At 41.3% G+C, this 19,597-nt stretch overlaps 1 protein-coding gene across 7 annotated transcripts in view; it reads left to right on the top strand.

Moving 5' to 3' along the window:
- Window positions 1-1,000: 1,000 nt before the first annotated feature.
- The window catches only part of LOC107700999 (E3 ubiquitin-protein ligase RNF220-like), a 129,210-nt gene continuing 110,613 nt past the window's right edge, over window positions 1,001-19,597 (top strand). For 2 of the 7 annotated variants that reach the window (XM_016502889.1, XM_016502886.1), the window contains exons 1-2: window positions 1,001-1,382; window positions 9,373-10,210. In XM_016502889.1, the coding sequence (XP_016358375.1) occupies window positions 9,562-10,210 (649 nt within the window). In that variant the 5' untranslated portion in view covers window positions 1,001-1,382; window positions 9,373-9,561. The remainder of the gene's footprint in view (window positions 1,383-9,372; window positions 10,211-19,597) is intronic. The other 5 variants (XM_016502887.1, XM_016502885.1, XM_016502891.1 and 2 more) reach the window with 3 other exon arrangements.

Below are 19,597 nucleotides of genomic sequence, written 5' to 3'. Positions count from 1 at the left end.
TCGAATCAAGGGGCTCTGGAAATGGAGGAGAGGATTTGTGCTTAAGCCTGGTAAAAAGAGCTGTCATCAAAGCACTTCACCAATCCACACCAGTCCATTTAGAGACATGTTAAGAGACTGAGGCCTGAAATTTGATTTTGAATGGAAAGGGACCTTGGACATGGATGGGCTATTTCCTCCTCTGTTTTACTGATGCTTTAACGGAGGTCATTAGCAATATAAGAGAGTGCTAATGTAATGCAGTAATGCATATATGTATGGCTACTGCCCTCCCATCACCCCAACATTGCACTCCCTCCTATTACTCTGGCCTGGGAACACACACAACAAACTTCTTCTACTGACTATTTATAAAAAAAGAAAAAAGAAAAAGAAAAAAAAAGCATCGTTTACAAAGAAAGACATTTGTAAACTTGCGCTTTATATTAGCTCTCTGCTCGAGGCTGAAACAAAGTGTAATTCCATCTCTGTCCAGCAGGTGGATTTCTGCGTGGTGACGATTCAAAGGAGTCTGTTACTGTTTGAACATGTTTACCTATAAACTGTCATTTATTTTAAGTAAAGCTGTAGAAACAATATCATGGCAGCTTATATATGTTCGCTTTCATTTTGTTTAATATAAAAAAAATTATAAATGAGTAAAACGTACGTTTTCCGTTTTTTTGCAGATTGACAAATGTTCTCGAAAGGAATTCGTCGTACTTATTCAACTTCAATAGCAGGTATGTGCAAAAATAAGCAACAGGTAGACTAGAATTACTTTTTACAGCATGTTAACACACTTATATGCGACTTATATGGACTAAAATAGCTAAACTCGGAGCCAACCCGGTGCGCGCAATGGGACGCTGCACACTTACGTATTTCTGTAAAGACCTGGCGCTTTGTTGAAACATCTTTTGTTTTGTCGTGGACTTCATTTTCCAGGTCTTCTAAGTGGTGAAGAGAGACGATAATTCATTCCGTGCTCACAAAACAGCCCATGAGATCCCCCACGGGAGCGTGGAGAAGGGGGGTCGGGGTCCTCAGCGCGCGAGGAGGAGAGAATGAATGTCAGTCAATGAGCGAACCTGGCGCTGAGCGGCAGCACTGCACCTCCAACACTGTTTCCACCTCTGAGCAAATCTCTGCCTATCGTCTCTACTTTGCTACTGAACGCAGACTCGATCTCGTCGGTACATGTAACTGATACAACTCTCAACGCACGACACGACCCGGGAAACTCTGTCTGACGCGCGGCGACCGTCTCACGTTCTTTCCTCGAGGTGCGACTCTACTTTGCTTCTCATGCTTCGCGGTGATCTTCGCTCGCTTGTTTCGAAAAGTTTCAGTTGTGGGGATAAAAGCACAGCTAAACCTTCCAAGGGATTTTTTTAAACAACGTAAGTGCTCTGAATGTCTTGACAGAGATTGTTTTTATGATCCCGTGGGAACTCGTCTAATGTTTCTGTGGAGAAATCTAGTTTTATCGGACTGTTTAATAAGTGACCCCGAGCCTGATTTAACGCACCCTAACGTGGCTGTCTCTTGCTCCAGGATAGTACGGCATTTGTTATTGTTGTTGTTTGCTTTTTGTTGTGTGGAAATTGAGTTAAGGCGATGATGCGCAACTTTATTATTTCAATAGATCTCCTATCAGAGACCATGTTTCGCTCGCGCGTAATGGCTTGATTGCGGCAATCATTTTAGTGACTCTATGGAGCACCTTCGCTTTTAGTGTGGAAGAGCTGCTGAACTCCTATAACATTTCAGCAGCTAACTTTGCTTTGACTTTAACATCAGTTCCTGGGGTTAAAGTTTGCTGAAATTGCGCATTTGACCTCTGGTTAACTGACTTGAATGCCATTCATCTGAGAATGTGAGAAACACTTATTACGCTTAAAAGATGTGTATATATTATTAACAAACAAATCATTATGCCCCTAAACAATCTTGTTTATCACGGCGTTACGTTTTAATAATGCCGGTTCACATAAACTCTCATTTAATGTTGCTCTCTTGCACAAGCGCCTTCTAGTGTCGTGGGAAATTAGGCGGGTCATTGAAATACTAGTGTTTTTGGTTAATGGAACTGAAAGGGAACATGTTATAATGATACCCGTGGTGATGTGCTCGTGTCTGCGGTATAACATGCTTGTGTGTGATGTTTAGTGGGTTAACCTTTAATAACCAAACGTTGTCAGTGCAGACCGGGCTTTAAACCAGCTTCCTGGGTAGTTCAGTTACGCTTCCAACTAATTTGTGACTGGTAGTGGACGTGAGAACTTCTCCTGTGAGTGAAGATTTAACTCTTCCATTTATAGTCCTCTCCATTTATAGTCTGTAATCTGAGCGGGAACTAATGCGCTCGAGACCAATGTTGCGGATAATTTATATTTTGTTCTCAAGCCACAATAGACTGTTGGCCTGAGTTACACTCTTTATTTTTCTTCTAAGTGCGCATGTGTGTTAATTGAAAAAGAAATGTTTAGTTTTAAATTCATCTGTCAACAATGGTTGTTAAATAAGAAAACCTTAGGCCTACTCGGAGCAGTTAGTTGGATAGCACTTATAACTGGATCGAATCCGTGCAGTAAGGAAACAAGGTGCAAGGAAACACCTGTTTACTATGGGTCGCTACAATTTACACAACATATACGGGAGTGGTTCCGCTGTGCTCATGAGTTGTTAATAGAATTTCCAAGGAAAATTCGGGGCAAAGCTTTCAGACTAAGACTTGTTATCTAAGACTTATCTTTTAGTGTATAAACTCCACAGTGTTTTAAAAACATTGTCGCGTTGCTTAGATTTTTTTTTAAATTATTATTTACAGTTTTCAATCATTTGAATAATTCTACTAACGCTTTATCTTTAGTCTGTTTTTTATAACAACATTATTTTAATCTATTTTTAACAACAACAACAACAAATAAATATTAGAGATAAAAAAAAAGCAATCACAACAAAACACTTGTCTTCAATTCTGAAACTTAAAGTAGCAGTTTTGCGTCATAGTATGCTTACAGTTAGGGGTTTATTTATTCTATTTAATATTTTCAGTGTTAGGACAGAGCTACATATCTAAACACCCTATAATTCTCCTTACAGACTTTTTCTTCTTCACAGTCACATTAATTATTTATATTTAGGGTGACAGAATACATTCGTTGTTAAGTAAATAGCCTCTTTCATTTAACATCGTTCATTTGTGAATTTTCATTTGTAAGAGGGAGTTTATTAGCTTATTATTTTATTCCATTATTACGGCCTTGTGCAGTAAATATGAAACTATTTTGCACTTTACAACTGTGTATATATTGTAATTAAATCAAATTATTATTTATAACTTTATATTTTATATTTACAGCAACAGCAACAAACAATGTGTGGTACTCCCAAATCTATATTAAATGACTTAATTCGTTGTTTATTTTTTAAATTGTTCTACAGGTCAGGAACGCGCTTTTATTTACGCGCTTTCATTCAGACTGGCCGAATAATTTTTCACAATTACACGCTTAATTTGCTCCATATTTAATTGTCATATTTAATTTAGTCATAAATCTTTTTTATTACACTTAATATTTCATTTGGCCGTATTTGATGATTACATAGATGTTTAAATAATAACATCAAGTTTATGTTTTTGAATCTCGGAAATAGCATTACAGAATGAAATTATGGTCCTCAAAGAGTACAATGTCTTTTAAGATAAGTGTGTTAATTGATATTTGTACTGGAGCGAGTAGAGCCAAAATCACTGGAATATGTTAAATTAGATTATTTGCTAAATATAGGCTAAGTAATGGACAGTGAGATACGGAGCCTTGTGAAATCCACTATAGTGTCTTCAGTGTTCTTTTTAAATTCATTTTCATTCTAATTATACATGGAGGATTATGCAAAACATCTGTAGAAACATTTCGATATCTTAAATAGTCTAAATTCTATTTGTATGTTTATTTAACCCGTTTTATCAAAATTATTATTAAAAGCAAATGAACCAAATTAAATCACTGCACCCTAGCTGTTGCGCTCCTGCATCCAAAACATTAACATCGCATTTCCATTCTTTTAGTCTGATTTAAAGTTTTCAACCCATAAAGTTTATTTGTTTATTTATTTTTGCCCCGACTTATTTAACACAATAGTTCGGTTCGAGTTTCAATGAGACAACAGGATGGAAGAAAAGCAGCAGATTTATTCGTCAGCGTTTCGATTTTCACCCCTGCGTTTTCTGCTCTGTCCTTTTCAGCGCCGATGTCAGTTGTTATTGCTTCTCATTGATCCCCGTGCAAAGTGAGAAGTGAACTCAAATTAATGTCGATTCCAGTGGCCGGATCAATGGCCAGAGTTATTTTATTCTGGATTTGTAGCATTAAAAAAAGAGCAAGCGCAATCAAACGTTTTCATTCTTGTTAACAATTAGAAGGAGAGGAGAGCATCCTTCCCCACAGCCAGCGAGGACGGAGACAACAAGAAGTTCTGCGGCTCTAACTTACAATAATATGTGACTGAGAAGGTCTTTCTGGTCTGGATTCAAAAGAAAAATCCATCCGACACCGCGCGCTGAAAGTAAATGAAGCACGCATTTCTCAAATGCACCGGCTTGATTGGCCTTTTGTCTATTCCACCTTATCGACAAGCGTGCCGTTTCCCAACGAATTAAACTAGAATTAACCCCGTTAACTGGTACCCACCCGCCCTCGTGCATGTTTATGTTTTGACGTGCTAATAAACACTTCACCGAAAGCTCATTTGTCATGCAGATGGTGGAATGGTATGGTAATTAAAATAATCTACAAATAATACCACAGTTTGAGCACAGGGTCGTGGTCCTTAAAGGATTCTTTTGAATTTGTCGAGAAATATTTAAGATGCATGTGCGTGACAAGCGTTTGGACGGTTGTATAAAGATGAAAATAATCAGGTGTAGTCCTTGGATTGCCTAACTTCACCATGTCCCCTTCCATTATGTTTTGAAGCGTGCAGACACGCCTATTCATGTACCTTTTTATTTAGTTCCGAGGCGGAACATTTGAAATTTTATGGATGAGCCTCTGGTTGGCAAACAGTGTGCTCAAACCAGGCAAAATCAAAACAGTGTAAAGTCTCTTTCTCTCTCTCTCTTGCTCTGTCTCAGTACACAGTGGCAGGCAGCAGTGGACAGCTGTTAGGGTGGTGAGGTGGGTGGGTGGGTGGTTTGGTGTCGCCGTGGCTTCTTTGCAGTCCAGTCCTGTCTCTGAGCACAGAGGATCCAGACACCTTTGCAAATAATCTGGGCTTAGTGAGGAATTAGTTGGCTCAGGTGGGTGGGATGAGACAAACAGTCCATCAGCCCCTGAAATGAATAGGGCAGGCAGAACAGGAAACTTTGAAAATCATTTTGTTCACAATGAATCAATGTTCCCCGGTGCCCGCCGCAAAGCTTTATTTGAAAAGCAAATCCTCACTTATTCTGACAGCTCATGGCGAGTGGCACGTTTTCTAAGCCGAGAGTAAATCGTGCAAATTTTGTCTGGGGGAAAAAAAAGTTGCGAAAGTTTAGAGGCGGGCCCTCGGTATACTTATGCAGGCGATAAGATCCAATAAAGCAGTGATTGATTACCTCTATTTATTGCTGGGTTTTATTGTGTGTCATACACTGTGGGGAATTTATTTGTTGATAGTGAACTGGAGTGTTGAGGCACAGCTTGTACTATCATTATTGATTTAGTTAGCTGTATGTCCAAGTGTCATTATCCTTCACTACGTTCTCAGTCTGTCATTAAATCTCACTTTCACGTCTTCAGGATGCAGGCGTTCATTTTTTTTTTTTGTCTCATACCGCAGTTGCTACATGTTATTGAATTGTTCTGTGGAAGATTTCAAATCACGAGGGCTTTGATTCTAATTCAGCAGGATATATTATCTGCGTGGTCCTAAGTTGCAGGCCAGCCGACGGTGAATGACTGTATTTTCAATAATATCGACTGTTCTCCGGTCCAAAAGCGCTTCCTTGCGGAATACTAAGTGAGCCATCCTCTGCCGAGCAAATGCGGCCTGGGCGATCCATGCAGCACCTTTTACCCTCCTCACCACAAATATTTAACGCCGCTTCCCTGATTGACAAGCTGAGGAGAGACTGGAGTGCCGTGTTTGTGTCGGTGACGGCAGCCATTTCGAGTGGATGCTTAAGAAGACTGTTGTGGATAAACATAAGTTTACCCTCCAGGGTGATTAAAAAACGTAACAAGTGCTGGAGTGCTGCTGAGACCCTTTAGACAAAGGCGTTTGGGAAGTTTTCAAGAGCAAAGTAGTTAAAATGTGCTTCGTACTGCACCAGTGTCATTTCCTGCGACGTCGTTTGAGGGCTCTCCATTTTAGCAGCTGCACGCATAACAGCCTTCACACCACATCATATTTTTTGACACTGCTGGAAGCTTTTCAGTGAAAGTTTAAAAAAGTGTGAGAAATGGTTGGCATGGCTTAATTTGGAGCAGCAATTAGCATGAATTCCTTTTGTCTTTCGCATTCTTGTAACTGTTGCCATTTTTGTCTTCTCACATGGTGTCTAGCTCAGACAGTTGGAGATGTGTGGATTTGAATGTGTGTGTTTTGAATGACAGTGTCTGCCCTGTCCTGTAATAAAATGTAAGAGTGGCACTTTCACGGTTGTCAACAATCTCTAAATATACTGACAGACAGGCAGAGGAGCAGGAGCTGCGGTTTGAGTGACACCCTCCGCCGAAACTTTTTGCATTTTCTCTCTGCAGTCAAATTTGACCATTGTTTGTTTTCGATGAAATTGGATTCATTTGCACTGCTCCCCAGAGCTGTGCTGAGAAAATGTGTCATTGACAACTTCTTATTTGTCTTTGTTGTACCTTTTCTGTTTCCTTACATCACTAACTTTCTGAGAGAGAGAGACATAGCTCATCATGGCAACTGACACTGCAATATCATAACGATGTCATTTGAAAAGGAAATGCAATGCTAGATTTATGCTGGATCACTGTAACTATTCAGTGACAGATTTATTTTATTCCCAGATAATCAATCTCAATTTTTAACTTGTGACAAATATAGCATAATGAAATTTAAATGTTCATTTCTAGGGGAATTAACTATTATTATTATTATTACATTAAATGAAAAACTAATAACATGTATTTATTTATTTAGTCTCTGTTGTTATTTTATGTCAACACGAGCTTTTGTACTTTGTCATTCAAGTCTACTTTTTAATCTTGCAATACAGAGATGAATTACTATGTTGAGCACTTTGAAATGGATTTTATTTTGCCTCATTTAAGATGGTTTCTTGAATCTTTGATTTTGCTTGCAAAGATTAGATTTTTCTTGATAGACGGAGGGAAAGAAGCGTGACAAGAGTTGTGGTGGACATTGCGCAGTCTCTGTTTCTCGCTCACACACTCTTTGGCGTGTCAGTGTGTGTCAGGCTGACTCACTGCTCTCTTTGGTTGCTCTGGGACACTGGGCTCTCAGTTTGTGCATGCTTTTGTGCGTGTGTGTAGCTGGGGCACCAGGCAGACCGGCCGCAGTCACAGAAATGATTAGCACATCTGTACAACACTCAGCCTAGTTGTGCCCCCTTTTCTCTCTCTCTGGTGCGCCACTGGGGGGATATCCTGTGTCCTTTTATTGGATTGTCAGTTTCACACTGCCTGACTGCGCTGATGGTAATGATAATAAAATTGAAATATCCAGGTACTTATCACTGTATTACCTTGCTATCAACACCCACCCGCACTCATTTTTTAGAGGTTATCCGAGGGGAGAGATTCGATACAGAGACGAGGCCCTGATGAGTGTGAGAGTGGATAAAAAAGAAGGGGCTTTCGATATTGGTGCATTTTCAAGGTGCTATTTTCCCAGCTAGGCCGAGTGAGAAGACGGAATGTAATGCGATTCTTGGGCTTCTCGCCAGCATCAAGAGGTGTAGTGTAACCCATTTTCTACAGACAGGAAACGGCACACATTCCCCTGCCATGTATGTGATAATGTAAAGCTCTTTTTACTGGGCCCGCAGAGTGTGTGTGTGCAGATCGAGTTTTAAAATTGATTCGAATGAGTGTTCTGGACTGCTGATATCTGTAAAAATGCCCTGATAAATTCCCCAGGAGTTTCTTTGATGCAGCCTGATATTCTGTGTGGCATTTGAAATGGCCTCGCCGTGACACAAGTCTAAAGGCCCATCTATTTTAATTACTCTGAATAAGAAGGCCTGTTCTCCAGATGCACAGATTGAATTCTGTTTTCTGTACATATATGTGACATCTCACAACATTACTGTTTAAAAGTTTGGGGTTGGCAAGTTTTTTTGAATGTTTTTAAAAGAAGATTCTTATGCTCACTAAGGCTGCATTTATTTAATCAAAAATATAATAACATTTGTGAAATATTATTGCATAAACATGAAATATTGTGAAATATTATTGAAAACATTTAATATTACTTAAAAATATTACTTATTTACTTTTGTGGAAGTTTTGTCCAGGACTTTTTTCTGATGAATAGAAAGTAAAAAAAAACAGCATTTATGTGAAATAGAAATCTTTTGCAACATAATAAATTACTTTGATGTCAGTTTTAATTAGACTAATGCATACTTGTTGAATAAAAGTATTCATTTCTTTTTTTTTTTAAACTTACTGAACCCAAACTTTTGAACAGTAGTGTATTTCACTTTTATGTCCTCAAAGAAGTAATGTTATTCAAAATCAAAAAGTTTTTTTTTTTTTTTTTTTACCCTTTTTAATGATGGTTGATGATAAAAAATAAAGAATTGTTAAACAGAGTCATTTTGTTTTGTATTTGAGTGTGCAGTTTGAGCAGTACAATAATTTCAGAATTTTATGTACGTATGTTAAATGTCCATTTAACTTGTTATAGATCACTTTCGGGTCAACCACAAAGGATTAGTGATGACGGACAGACGCACACACGCACAAATAGACAGATTGGCTAAAACGCTTCTCATTAAACCCACTCACACTTTTGGCAATCACTGAATGTTATCCTCCAGGGCTTCTTCTCGGGCTGTTTGGCTGCAGCAGAGGTCAAGGGGTGAAGTGCGTCTAATTTATTCATTCAGTCAAATTTCCTGTGCAGATGGCAGGCTGATATGATATCAGTATGAGAATCCCATCGGAGGCAGAGGAGCAGGGTGTTCACACGAGCAGGGCCGCACTCTTATCTGATCAGTGCACGGCTCTTATCTGCCTCAGACGCCGTTCTGTTCTACAGACAGGGAGATGGAGTAAGAGGCTTATATGTGATCTGAACCTCAGATCTATGGGAGAAACTTTCTATTTCGGAAAGGGAAAAGTAGGCAAGAGTTTCAGAGTGTTTTTAAGTGGTTTAACTCCTACTCTGTTCAACTTTCTTCAGGTGGAGGACCATCGAGGATGAGCCGCCAGTGAGAGCGACCCCCGATTCTGCCAGAGTGTCGACAGCGCAAAAGTTTGCACCATTCTGCCCATACCGTTTACCCCGTCTCTCTTCTCTCCACCCCTCCCCCACATCCCTCTGCTCTCGCCCCTAACCCCCCCTCCGCCCAACCTCAGCCCAGTCTCAAAAATGGACTTGCACCGGGCAGCTTTCAAAATGGAGAGCTCCTCCTACCTGCCCAACCCGTTAGCATCCCCGGCGCTAATGGTGCTAGCATCAACGGCGGAGGCCAGCCGCGATGCCTCCATTTCCTGCCAGCAGCCTCGCCCGTTCGGCGTGCCGGTTTCTGTGGAGAAGGATGTTCACCTTCCCTTCAACAACGGTTCCTACACGTTCGCCTCCATGTACCACCGGCAGGGCGCCGTACCACCAGGCTTCCCCAATAGGGACTTCCCTCCTTCCCTCCTACACCTCCATCATCAGTTTGCCCCTCCAAATTTGGACTGCTCACCCATAAGCATGCTCAACCACAGTGGCATTGGGGCCTTCCGGCCATTCGCTTCTCCTCTGGAGGACCGTGATGGAGCGGGAGGTGGATACCAGTCCGCCTTTACCCCAGCCAAGCGGCTAAAGGGCTGCCTGGAGGCCGAGGCCTCCCCACACCTGCGCTACTCGGACGCAGAAGGGAAAGAGTATGACTTTGGTGGTGCTCAGATCCCCTCCAGCTCGCCTAGTGCTCTCAAAGCCGTGGAAGATGTGGGGAAGAAGATCTTCGCAGTGTCAGGCCTGCTGTCGGACCGAGAAACCTCGTCCAGTCCGGAGGATCGCATTGAGCGCTGTGAGTACAGTCTTTTTTAAATGAAGTACACTATTAATGTCCGCTAACTGTGTTACATCTGTACAAATAACTCAGATACTTAAGAGTCTGCTACTACTTTTAGATCCCAAAATTGATTTTTTTTGGTTGTGTAGCAATAAGGTCCCACACATTTGTTTGATAACCTTTGTTTTTTGTACATTTTGTTTTGCTGTCTCTTTTTACATAAGCTAGCTACACTCAAATGGGTCTCAAAAATCTATTAGGTTCGTCGTAAAGTTAATTAAACTAAAGTTAGTCTAGAGCAATTTTAGAAAAACATTTAAAATAATGAACTGATTAAAAAACAGTTGGAAATAAAAATAAAAGAATAAAGATGAATAATTAAATTAATTATATATATATATATGTGTGTATGTGTGTGTGTGTGTGTGTGTGTGTGTGTGCAACAGTGTTTAACTTTTAAATTTCTTGTTGTGATATGTTATCTCTGTAATGTAGAAAGTGTGTCCCACTTCACAAGTCAAACTGCTTGGAAATGTTTAGAGAGTGTGCCCTACCGGTCTTACAGAGCAGATACATTCCACAGATAACACTCATAAATGAAATGGAGGTTTCTCTTGGGTGAGAGAGTGTGTATATGAGTGTGTATGTGTGCGTTTTGGAGGTGAGGAAATGTGAAATGTGTGCACAGATTCATAAGACCTCTGCAGAGCGGAAGTCCACTGGTATTACTGAAGTAATCCAACCTGACCACTCTTACTCAAATACATTAGAATCCCAATGAAAACATAGGTACACACACACACACACACACACACACACACAAACAGAAACCACTTCTTAGCCACTTTCATTCTCAAGATGTTTACTAGCGAAAAGAAGTAATTGTTTTTCCAAATAAATCTGATTTGAGAAGAAGACAATTGCTATGTAATGAGACACACACATTAATGTAAATGAATTCATAATGTATACATAATGTCTCTGTTTTCTGGTAACACACAATAAGGTTCATTTAAAAAATAAAAAAGTTAACTACATTAATTGACTTGAACTAAAATTGAACAATTCTTCAGCAGCATTTATTAATTTTACTTTATGTGACATTAACTAATACTGTACATTTTTAATATCAAAAGATGAATTGATTGACATACGTTAATGCACTACAAACTAACATAAATTAACAATTGTATTTTTATTAACTAACATTAACAAAGATTAATAAATGCTGTAAAATAATATATTGCTCATTGTTAGTTCAAGATAGCTAATCCGTTAACTTATGTTATACATTAAATGGGACCTTTTTTCCCTGTTTATTTTATCTGGCTTTCTTGTCTATTTATTGGTTTATGCCTCTCTCTGCCAATCTCTCTTTTTAAAATTCCTCTCTCTCTCTCTCTCGCTCTCTCTCTCTCTCTCTCAGAAGAACTGTCCTTTATAGCATTTGTCCTCATGTGTGCACTCTCACTCAAATCCAGAAATTTGTAGATTTTTAGTTTTCAAATTCGCTCTTTTTGGGAGAGCTATAGTACAACAGGGAGGCCCAGCAGCGGGGTAAAGAGCGAGAGAGGGATACAGAAAGAGAGGAAGAGATGGAAGCACCCTTGATCGTACAGATGAGAGACAAGGGCGGTGAGCTGAGACTGATCCGATAAAAACAGCAGCACGCAGGCTGGGAGGAGCATGAATGACACCCAACAAGAAACGAGAGAGGAAGGCAGGAGTGTGAGGGAGGAAGAGAGACAGACTAGAGGAAACTGTGTCTAGTATCTCATCTAGAATTTCTCCTCTGAGGGGGTCTCGTTTGAGAGCGCTCTTTAAGACATCCACCATAGCGCTTTTGAACCAGCAGCAGCACAGGAAGCAGTGATACAGTGCCCGTCCGTTCGGCTAGAGGGATTATAACACCTTCACCCTCAACTCAGATTAAGCACAGATAGCAGCTCTCGAGGGCCAATCCAGGTATAATCCAAGTCCCTCAATGGACTGTAATCTGACATTCATACTATCAGATAAGAGCAGCGGCTTCTCTTGCTGAAATGAGAGGGGATTAGGGTGGCGGAAGGGATAGGAAAGCCTCAGTCTTCTCTCTGTAGAGAAAAAACAGAGAGAGAGCGTTTTAAAATTTGAAGAGTGGGAGACAGTTTTGCCTTCTCACTCTCTGCCTCTCTTCTTCTCCTCCTCTCTTTTAAAGCCGAATCTAATTAGATTAAACCTTAGGCCCACCAAGGGCTCTAATGCAATTTAATTTCAAGCAGTGTTGTAGAAGAGACTTAAATTGGGTTCCCCTTGACTGGCTACCGTGCTACTGGCTGTCACTTCAGGAACCCTGTCCTCTCTCTGGGCATTAAGCCCCAAATCTGCACTGTAGTGCAGCTAGTGTGATTCTCAGCCTCTACGCTAGCGAGCAGGAAACGTTGGTAAGATACAGTCCTATGATGACACAATTCCTGCAGATAGTCTCGGCCCTCTCAAGAGTTACAACATGTCACATCTAGAGCTTTACAGCATGATGTTTTCATAATTTTTGAATGGAAAGGAGAACAACGTGTGAATAGAATGTGTCCCTTACAAAAACAATTTTTTAACCATATTTTTCACCAAATTAAATCAAATCTGGTTACCTTGTTTTGTGTATATATAGAATATTTACTGTTATTTTGTTCATTTTTTTTAATTATTTAATTTATTAGATTTTATATTTATATCATTTATAATATAAAATGTTTTTCTATGACTTTTTTTGGTTCATTTTCTTATTTAATTTAATTTAGCTTATATTTTATAATTATATCAAAGATATTAAATAAAGAAAAAAAAAGAAAAAAAAGTCCAATGTTATAGTCTAATATTACAGTAATGTGATCATTATTATTATAATTCATTAGTATGAATTTAGAGTAGTATGACTAACTGACTAATTTTGGAAGAAATGATGGTCACCATGGAATTTTGTCTCTAGCATTTGATGTTTGTTTGTGTGTGCGTGTGTGTGTGTGTGTGTGTGTGTGTTCATTTCCCAGTGTGAATGTGTTACATCTGTAGCATGTTTGTTTGCCTTCTCCCGACACACATTAGCACAGCAGAGCTGAGCAGTGAACCTGACCCAGGACAGCTATCCCAGCTTCACATCCAGAGGGAAAGTGTGTGTGTGTGTGTGTGTGATAAACAGAGAGACTGATATAGTGTAACCTGTTTCCAAACTCAGTGTGACCTACAGAAAAAATAAGACATTAGACGTAGTCTTAGAAGTAGAGAAGGCAAGGAATGAGGAAGAGTGAGATGAAAGAAAGATAAAAAAATAATAAAAGGCAGGGGATGAGCAATCAGCAGCGTTGTGAGCTGAAACGCAGACTGCAGCTGCCTTCCTGAGCAGCTGAAATAAAAGGGAAAAAATCCTTAAGACAACAGAGCACAGCCACACAGGCTTCCTTCCTGACGTGACCAGCCCGTGAGCCGCGTGGGCCTGTCTCCATAAATCCCCACTGATTTACAGGGAACCGGGTGGCTGGCAGCTCTGTGCTTAACCCCCACCACCCCAGCAGCGAGACGGTCTTATAGCAGGGCCGCCGACCGCCCGTCCTTCCCCGTGGAGCTTCCACACACTTGTTCTGAACTTCAAATGATTTCAGCTCGGGTCGATATATAGCACAGATTATAGCACACATCAACACATGTTAAAAGATTCTCTCGTGTCCTCCCCAAACACGTCAGAGTGTCAGTCACGAGGATATATTGTTACAGTGGCAAACCTGGCAGGGACTCGTCCTCTAATTTACACGGCTCCTGAGCAGTTGCGCCGAGATTTTTAGCAAGCATGGTTATTTTTGCATTGCGTCTCCCTGTCGCTCTCTGGCTTTGTAGTTGCCAGTCAGCCACTGGGTTTGAGCCTTTAATTATTTGCTGGTGCTCTTTCTCTGTCTCTTTTTCTTTCTTCTGCTCTCTCTTTCTCCTCACTCCCTACTCTGTCTGCGTGATTGATTCTTGTTTTCATGTTTTTCGATTGGGCTGCACAGATCTGTCAGAGTGTATAGTTATTCCGCCGTCTTTTCCCTTTCAAAAGCTCTGAAGAGCAGTGTGCACTGACAGCTGTAAAAACACACAGTTGTTGTTTTTTTACCTCTTTTTTTTTGTCAGAGCAGATGTCAGTGGCATGTTTGTGTGTGTTTTTTTTTCGGGTGTATTGAAAACTTTAGGAAACAGTTGCAGCAGAAGTGGCAAATGCACCAGGATACATCATAATAATGGAAATCTGCTATTATCAAACAATAAAAAATAGTTGGAGTTGGAGAGAAACGTTTTTAGGTTTCTTTTTTCTCAAGCCGACACTATTGTCGATTTTCTCCGGCAGGTGAATAGTTAAGGAGATCAACATTGTCATCCCAACAAAAATCCCCCTCCTTCTGTCTCTCCCTCCCTCCCTCATCTGTCCTCCTGCTCTGGTTCCTGCTCCCTCCCTCTCTCTGTCACGGTCTAGTGACGAGGTTAAGTTAAGTAAGAGTGTTCTAATAATTAGGCTGCAGAGCGGCTGCTCGTCTGTGCTTACCCAGATGTTAAAAGGCTTGTCCTCTCATGTTGCCTCCTGTTGGTGCCCCCTCCACCCTTCATACATCCCTCCTTCCCTTCCAGCTTCTCCCTCTCTTTTTATATCTATCTATCTATCTATCTAGCTATCTAGCTATCTAGCATTCTAGCATTCTAGCATTCTAGCGTTCTGTCTCTTTGTATCTTCACAATTGCTTAACAGAGCAATAAAACTGGACGGTTTTATAGCAAACATTTGTTTGCAACCAACCTTAGGGGATTTAGGTTTCATCTCTATTTGAAACCCAGCCTCCCAAAGGCATTTGAGAGTGATGAGAATTACTTTTTGCAGATCAGAAGAGCAAAGTGTGTGATCCATCTTGCTCTCTCTTCTGGTCACTCTTGGCAAAAGACAGCAGGTGTCAGTGCAGCAGGCCATGGCTGCACCGCTCTGTGTGAAGGAGTGCCGGGCCGAGCCATTATTGCGGCATGATGCAGATCAAGGATTAGCGCTTCCTGCCTGAGCTTTGTTGGCAGGCCCACTTGAATTGGACACAGGCTAGTGTGTGCGGACTGCTGGAGCCACTGTTAGGGAAATGAACAGGGGAAATGAGATGAGAGCATGCATCCTCTGCAGACAAACAGCTGGGATCAGAGTGAATGAGTGAATTGACGTAGAACGTGACGGTTTTACACCGCAGCACAATCCTCATGAATATACAGTAGCTTACAAACACGCTTGTTTGGTATGAAATTGCATATTACTTTGAATTATTTGTGGTTTAAAAGACTATTAGACTATGCATTGTGACCTAAATTATTTCCATTCATAGATTCAAGCACAGATGTGTGCACGCAGCTGTATGGGGGTTCTGTCAAGCACACACATGCACCCAGGATTTAGGTCAGGCTTGTTCCCATGGCCTGGATGTGGGCCTTGTGGTGATGTCACACTTTGCTATAAAAGCAAGCTGAAAACGGTCCACTGAGTCCTGTAGAACCGCACAGCTGGCATTAGTATCCATTCTGCTCATGCACCCAGGGTCAGGGAGCCGGTCATGATACCACAGTGGGCCGTCCGTCAACCCTGAGTTTAGTTCCGGGCCACCGGCAACCAGGAACAGCCTTTAGATCAGGCTCAAACTCCCCTCCTCCCCATCCTGGACTAATGCAGATGTGCTGAAAAGCCTCGTCCCCCTGAGTCCCTTAAAAAGGTAGGGGATAAAACTTCACTCTCGCTAACAGGTTCACCTCCCAGAGCACAGCAGACCCACCCCAGCCAGCCAGCCAGCCCGCCCGCCCGTTCACAACCACCACCTCTTTATCCTTCTCCCTCTCTTCCTTCACCCCTCCTCACTGTTTCCCCCAGTAATCTAATCTTCTCTTCATGTGCGGGTGCAGTCTTCTGTGACAGACTTGTTTCCAAAAAGCTGGCTTGGCTAAAGGACACACATATTATATATATTTATTGCATCCTTTAAATGTGAATTATTGAACACAAGTGATTACCAAGCGAGATGCGTTGGGGGGCTTTCTGGGAGATTCAGGCGACTGTCGCGGATTAATACAACAGCATCCAGAGCGACATCTTGCATGAGAAATGTCTTTAATGTAAGCTCGGCTTTCTTCTGAACATTAGCATTAGCTAGAGGCATGCCATAAGCCCTTACACCTGTAGCAGTTTGTAGCTTGTTTTCGGGTGCTAAAGAAGCTTCCAGCTCTGCTTTATTGCTTCTGAGAGGGCCGCGTGTGTGTGATCATTGCTCATTACCGGTCGGTGAGACCTGAGGCGGAAAGGCGGCTCAGGAGAATCTGCATGGAGACACGCACGCTCCTCCAGAATGCCAATAGCCCACACACATTAGAAAGTGTTGCCATTTTGTACCTTCTTCCCGTCACTCTCTGTCCAGCCGCTCGTAGGGGCCTGATTAATTATTTAGCAGCATGTATCATCTATTTACCTTAGTAATCCATCTGTCAGCACGCCTATTGATCCAATCCTGCATTCTAATTGTGCATCCCCTCGCAGCAGCTAGCTCATATTTAAATTCAATGCCTGTCACTGCGCCTGACTGTCTGTGCACTGTGTGACTCCGTCGACTATCGCGTCTGTCGCAGCGGTTGTGTTTCAGAGGCCGTGTTAAGCTACAGCTGTTCTGGAGAAAGTGAGAGTGTATCTTTCGCCCCCTCTCAGGTGTGACCGCAGTTATTTTTGAAGTGACACGTGGAAGGGGTTTTTTATTTGGAAAGACGTGGTCGGGAACGAAAGAGTTGTGGGAGGGGGTGAGAAGAAATCATGAAACAAATATATGTCTTTTGTTTAGATTATCGTGGTCACATTGTCCATTTGGTCCCCCTTAGTTTCATTCCTATTTCCTCTGATTTTCTTTGGTATCTGTAACCTAGAACAGCTGTTGCCTCACTGCACAGTCTATCTATCTATCTATCTATCTATCTATCTAATCATTCTCTCATTCTATCTAAGTTAACAATAGATTATGGATAATAAAACTGGCCATTTAACATCTATTAGAAACTATCATCTTTCTAAAATGTAAATAAATTCACTCCTTTCAACTCATCGAGACACCATTTTTGTTCATTCTACCATCCGCCAAATTGCACGAACAAGATTGTGGGATGTCATAGACAGTGAAGTTGCCTTGTTGTCCTCCCACCTCTGTATACTGCCTGCAAAGGTTGCATTTTTCATCTTTTGGACAGCCTTTGTCTTAACTGTTCTCTCCCTCTCTAGCGCTTTCACTTTCATCCCTCTCTCTTTCTCTGTGGGTGGTTGTTTGGTGGCAGTAGGGGCTTGTTTGTTGTGGTGACAAGGAGGCAGCCCACTGATAAGAGCACAGTGGCAGCTGGTTGCCGTGGCGGTGTGCGGTTAGTAAAAGGGCCAGAGTTCGGGGCGGTCAGGAAGCTGAAACACTCTTGCAGTTGTCAGGCTGGTCTGTCTGGCCAGGCCCATGAAGCTGGACTTTTACATGCCAATAAAGAGGGCTGTTTTGGGGGTGGGCTGGTAGCCAGGCAGCCTGGGAGAAAACAGTTAAAATAGGCACTTAAGAACTCCTCCCCCCCTCTCCTATCATGATGGGTTACGCCTCCATTCTCAGTTGTGTTCTAACAAGGCTTTTGACATAACTGAATACAGTAGCCCTGAGTAGATAAGCATTTTGTGTGCCAGCCAATGTGTGTCTGAGAATTCTGGCTATGTGTGCGCATACAAGAACTTTATGTGTGATTTATTAATTTGTGTATGTACAAATTCTGTGTGTGTCCGCACACTCATTGCCAGCTGAACATGTGTGAGCTTATATCCATCCTTTGACGGCCCACTCCTCTTCAGGGCTAATCAGAACAGATGCGCGAGCACCCAGCATGAGTGATCGTGCAAATGCAGCAATCAGTAAACACTCACTGAGTTAATGACACCAATCAATGGCCTTTTAAAACAGCTATTTGATAATTGCAATCATCAATGCCTCCTGTAGTATACATTACAAATGGGCCTCTCCTCTTCTTCTCCATTCCCTCCCTCTTTCTCTGTCTCTCTTTCACTCCTCCTTTTTATTCTTCCTTTCATTTTGTGAACATGGATCCATGGTCATATTATCCTGTCACCCGGCGTGGTGCTGTAATTAAACCATATGCATCTCAGACTATCATTGAACCAGAGTTGTTAGCATTTTAGCACCTTGTATTTCAGGTTATACATTTATATATTAAAGTTTTAAGAGTTTTAAATACAATAAATTATTTAATAGTGAATAATTAAAAAAATAATTAATGCAAAATTTCTTAACCCACATGTTGGGGGTTAAGACCACTAAGTAAACTAAGTAAATAAGGTTCAAACTTGATGCCTTTTCTGAACTTGATAATTCTTGATCATGCTCCATGGAAAAATGTTTAGTCATTTTTAAAAAATCATTTTATTTCTTTTAAACATACTTAAAAACATTTAAAAGACATAAAACATGAATAGATGCAGTGAAATTTCTTTTGTACAAGTCTACACATATTGAAGCTTAATTTTTGGTAAAAATGGAATAAAGCTTCAATAATTTATATTACTTGACTAGGTCAGAGGAACATGTTAAAAGAAATATAAGAGGTTAATTAATTACTACAGTTTTGTTCATACATCATCAAAGTCTTAAACAAAAAAAAGTCTCAACAGAACATGAGGGTTAAGGTACAATTAAGAAGTTTGAGGCAATCCTCAGTTTCATCTTATTTGGTGCAGGGATATTGATTCATTCGTTTTTCATTACTGTTCTTTGTTCCTTTTTGTGTCCACTCAGTGTGAGCGATACAGTATCGGACAGAAAAGACACAACGGTTACGAGTGATCTCATGCGCCGAGTGCTCTTCCTGCCTATGTTTTCTGCAAGTCGAGAGCGAGTTTATTTTTGTGACACATCAAAGAACACGGACGCTCTTTGACCGCGTCTCCTCCCGGGGGGTCAAACATCTTCTTAAGCAGAGACCCCCTCCACTTCACCCATATGAAAGCCCATAACTGCCCCCCCTTTGGTCGGCCATTTTCAGCTCGGTGGCTGTGCGCCTGCAGGCCCGAGACCCCGACAATTTCAGCACTGCAGAGCCGAAAATTGTCGCCATTGAAAATGGCACCTAAAAGTGGCTAATCTGAACTCCCTCTTTATCGAGCCCCCCCTTCCTGTGTGTATGTGTATATGTGTGCTTTTGTGAGTTAAGCTGTGATTCACACCTGCTGCTGTGTAATCCTGTAGTCATGTTGGTCCCTGGCTCCTGTGCTCTGCGGGTGCCATTTGGATACGGGCTGTCTAATACCACATCCCCACGGCAGAATGCACGGCATCCGCCTCTGGGAAAACGGGGGTAGAG

The sequence above is a fragment of the Sinocyclocheilus anshuiensis genome, unplaced genomic scaffold (assembly GCF_001515605.1).
Source record: "Sinocyclocheilus anshuiensis isolate Anshui unplaced genomic scaffold, SAMN03320099.WGS_v1.1 scaffold1143, whole genome shotgun sequence".
Classification (NCBI taxonomy): domain Eukaryota; kingdom Metazoa; phylum Chordata; class Actinopteri; order Cypriniformes; family Cyprinidae; genus Sinocyclocheilus; species Sinocyclocheilus anshuiensis.
Note: the sequence above shows the minus strand (reverse complement) of the source record. Positions and strands in the feature narration are given on the sequence as shown.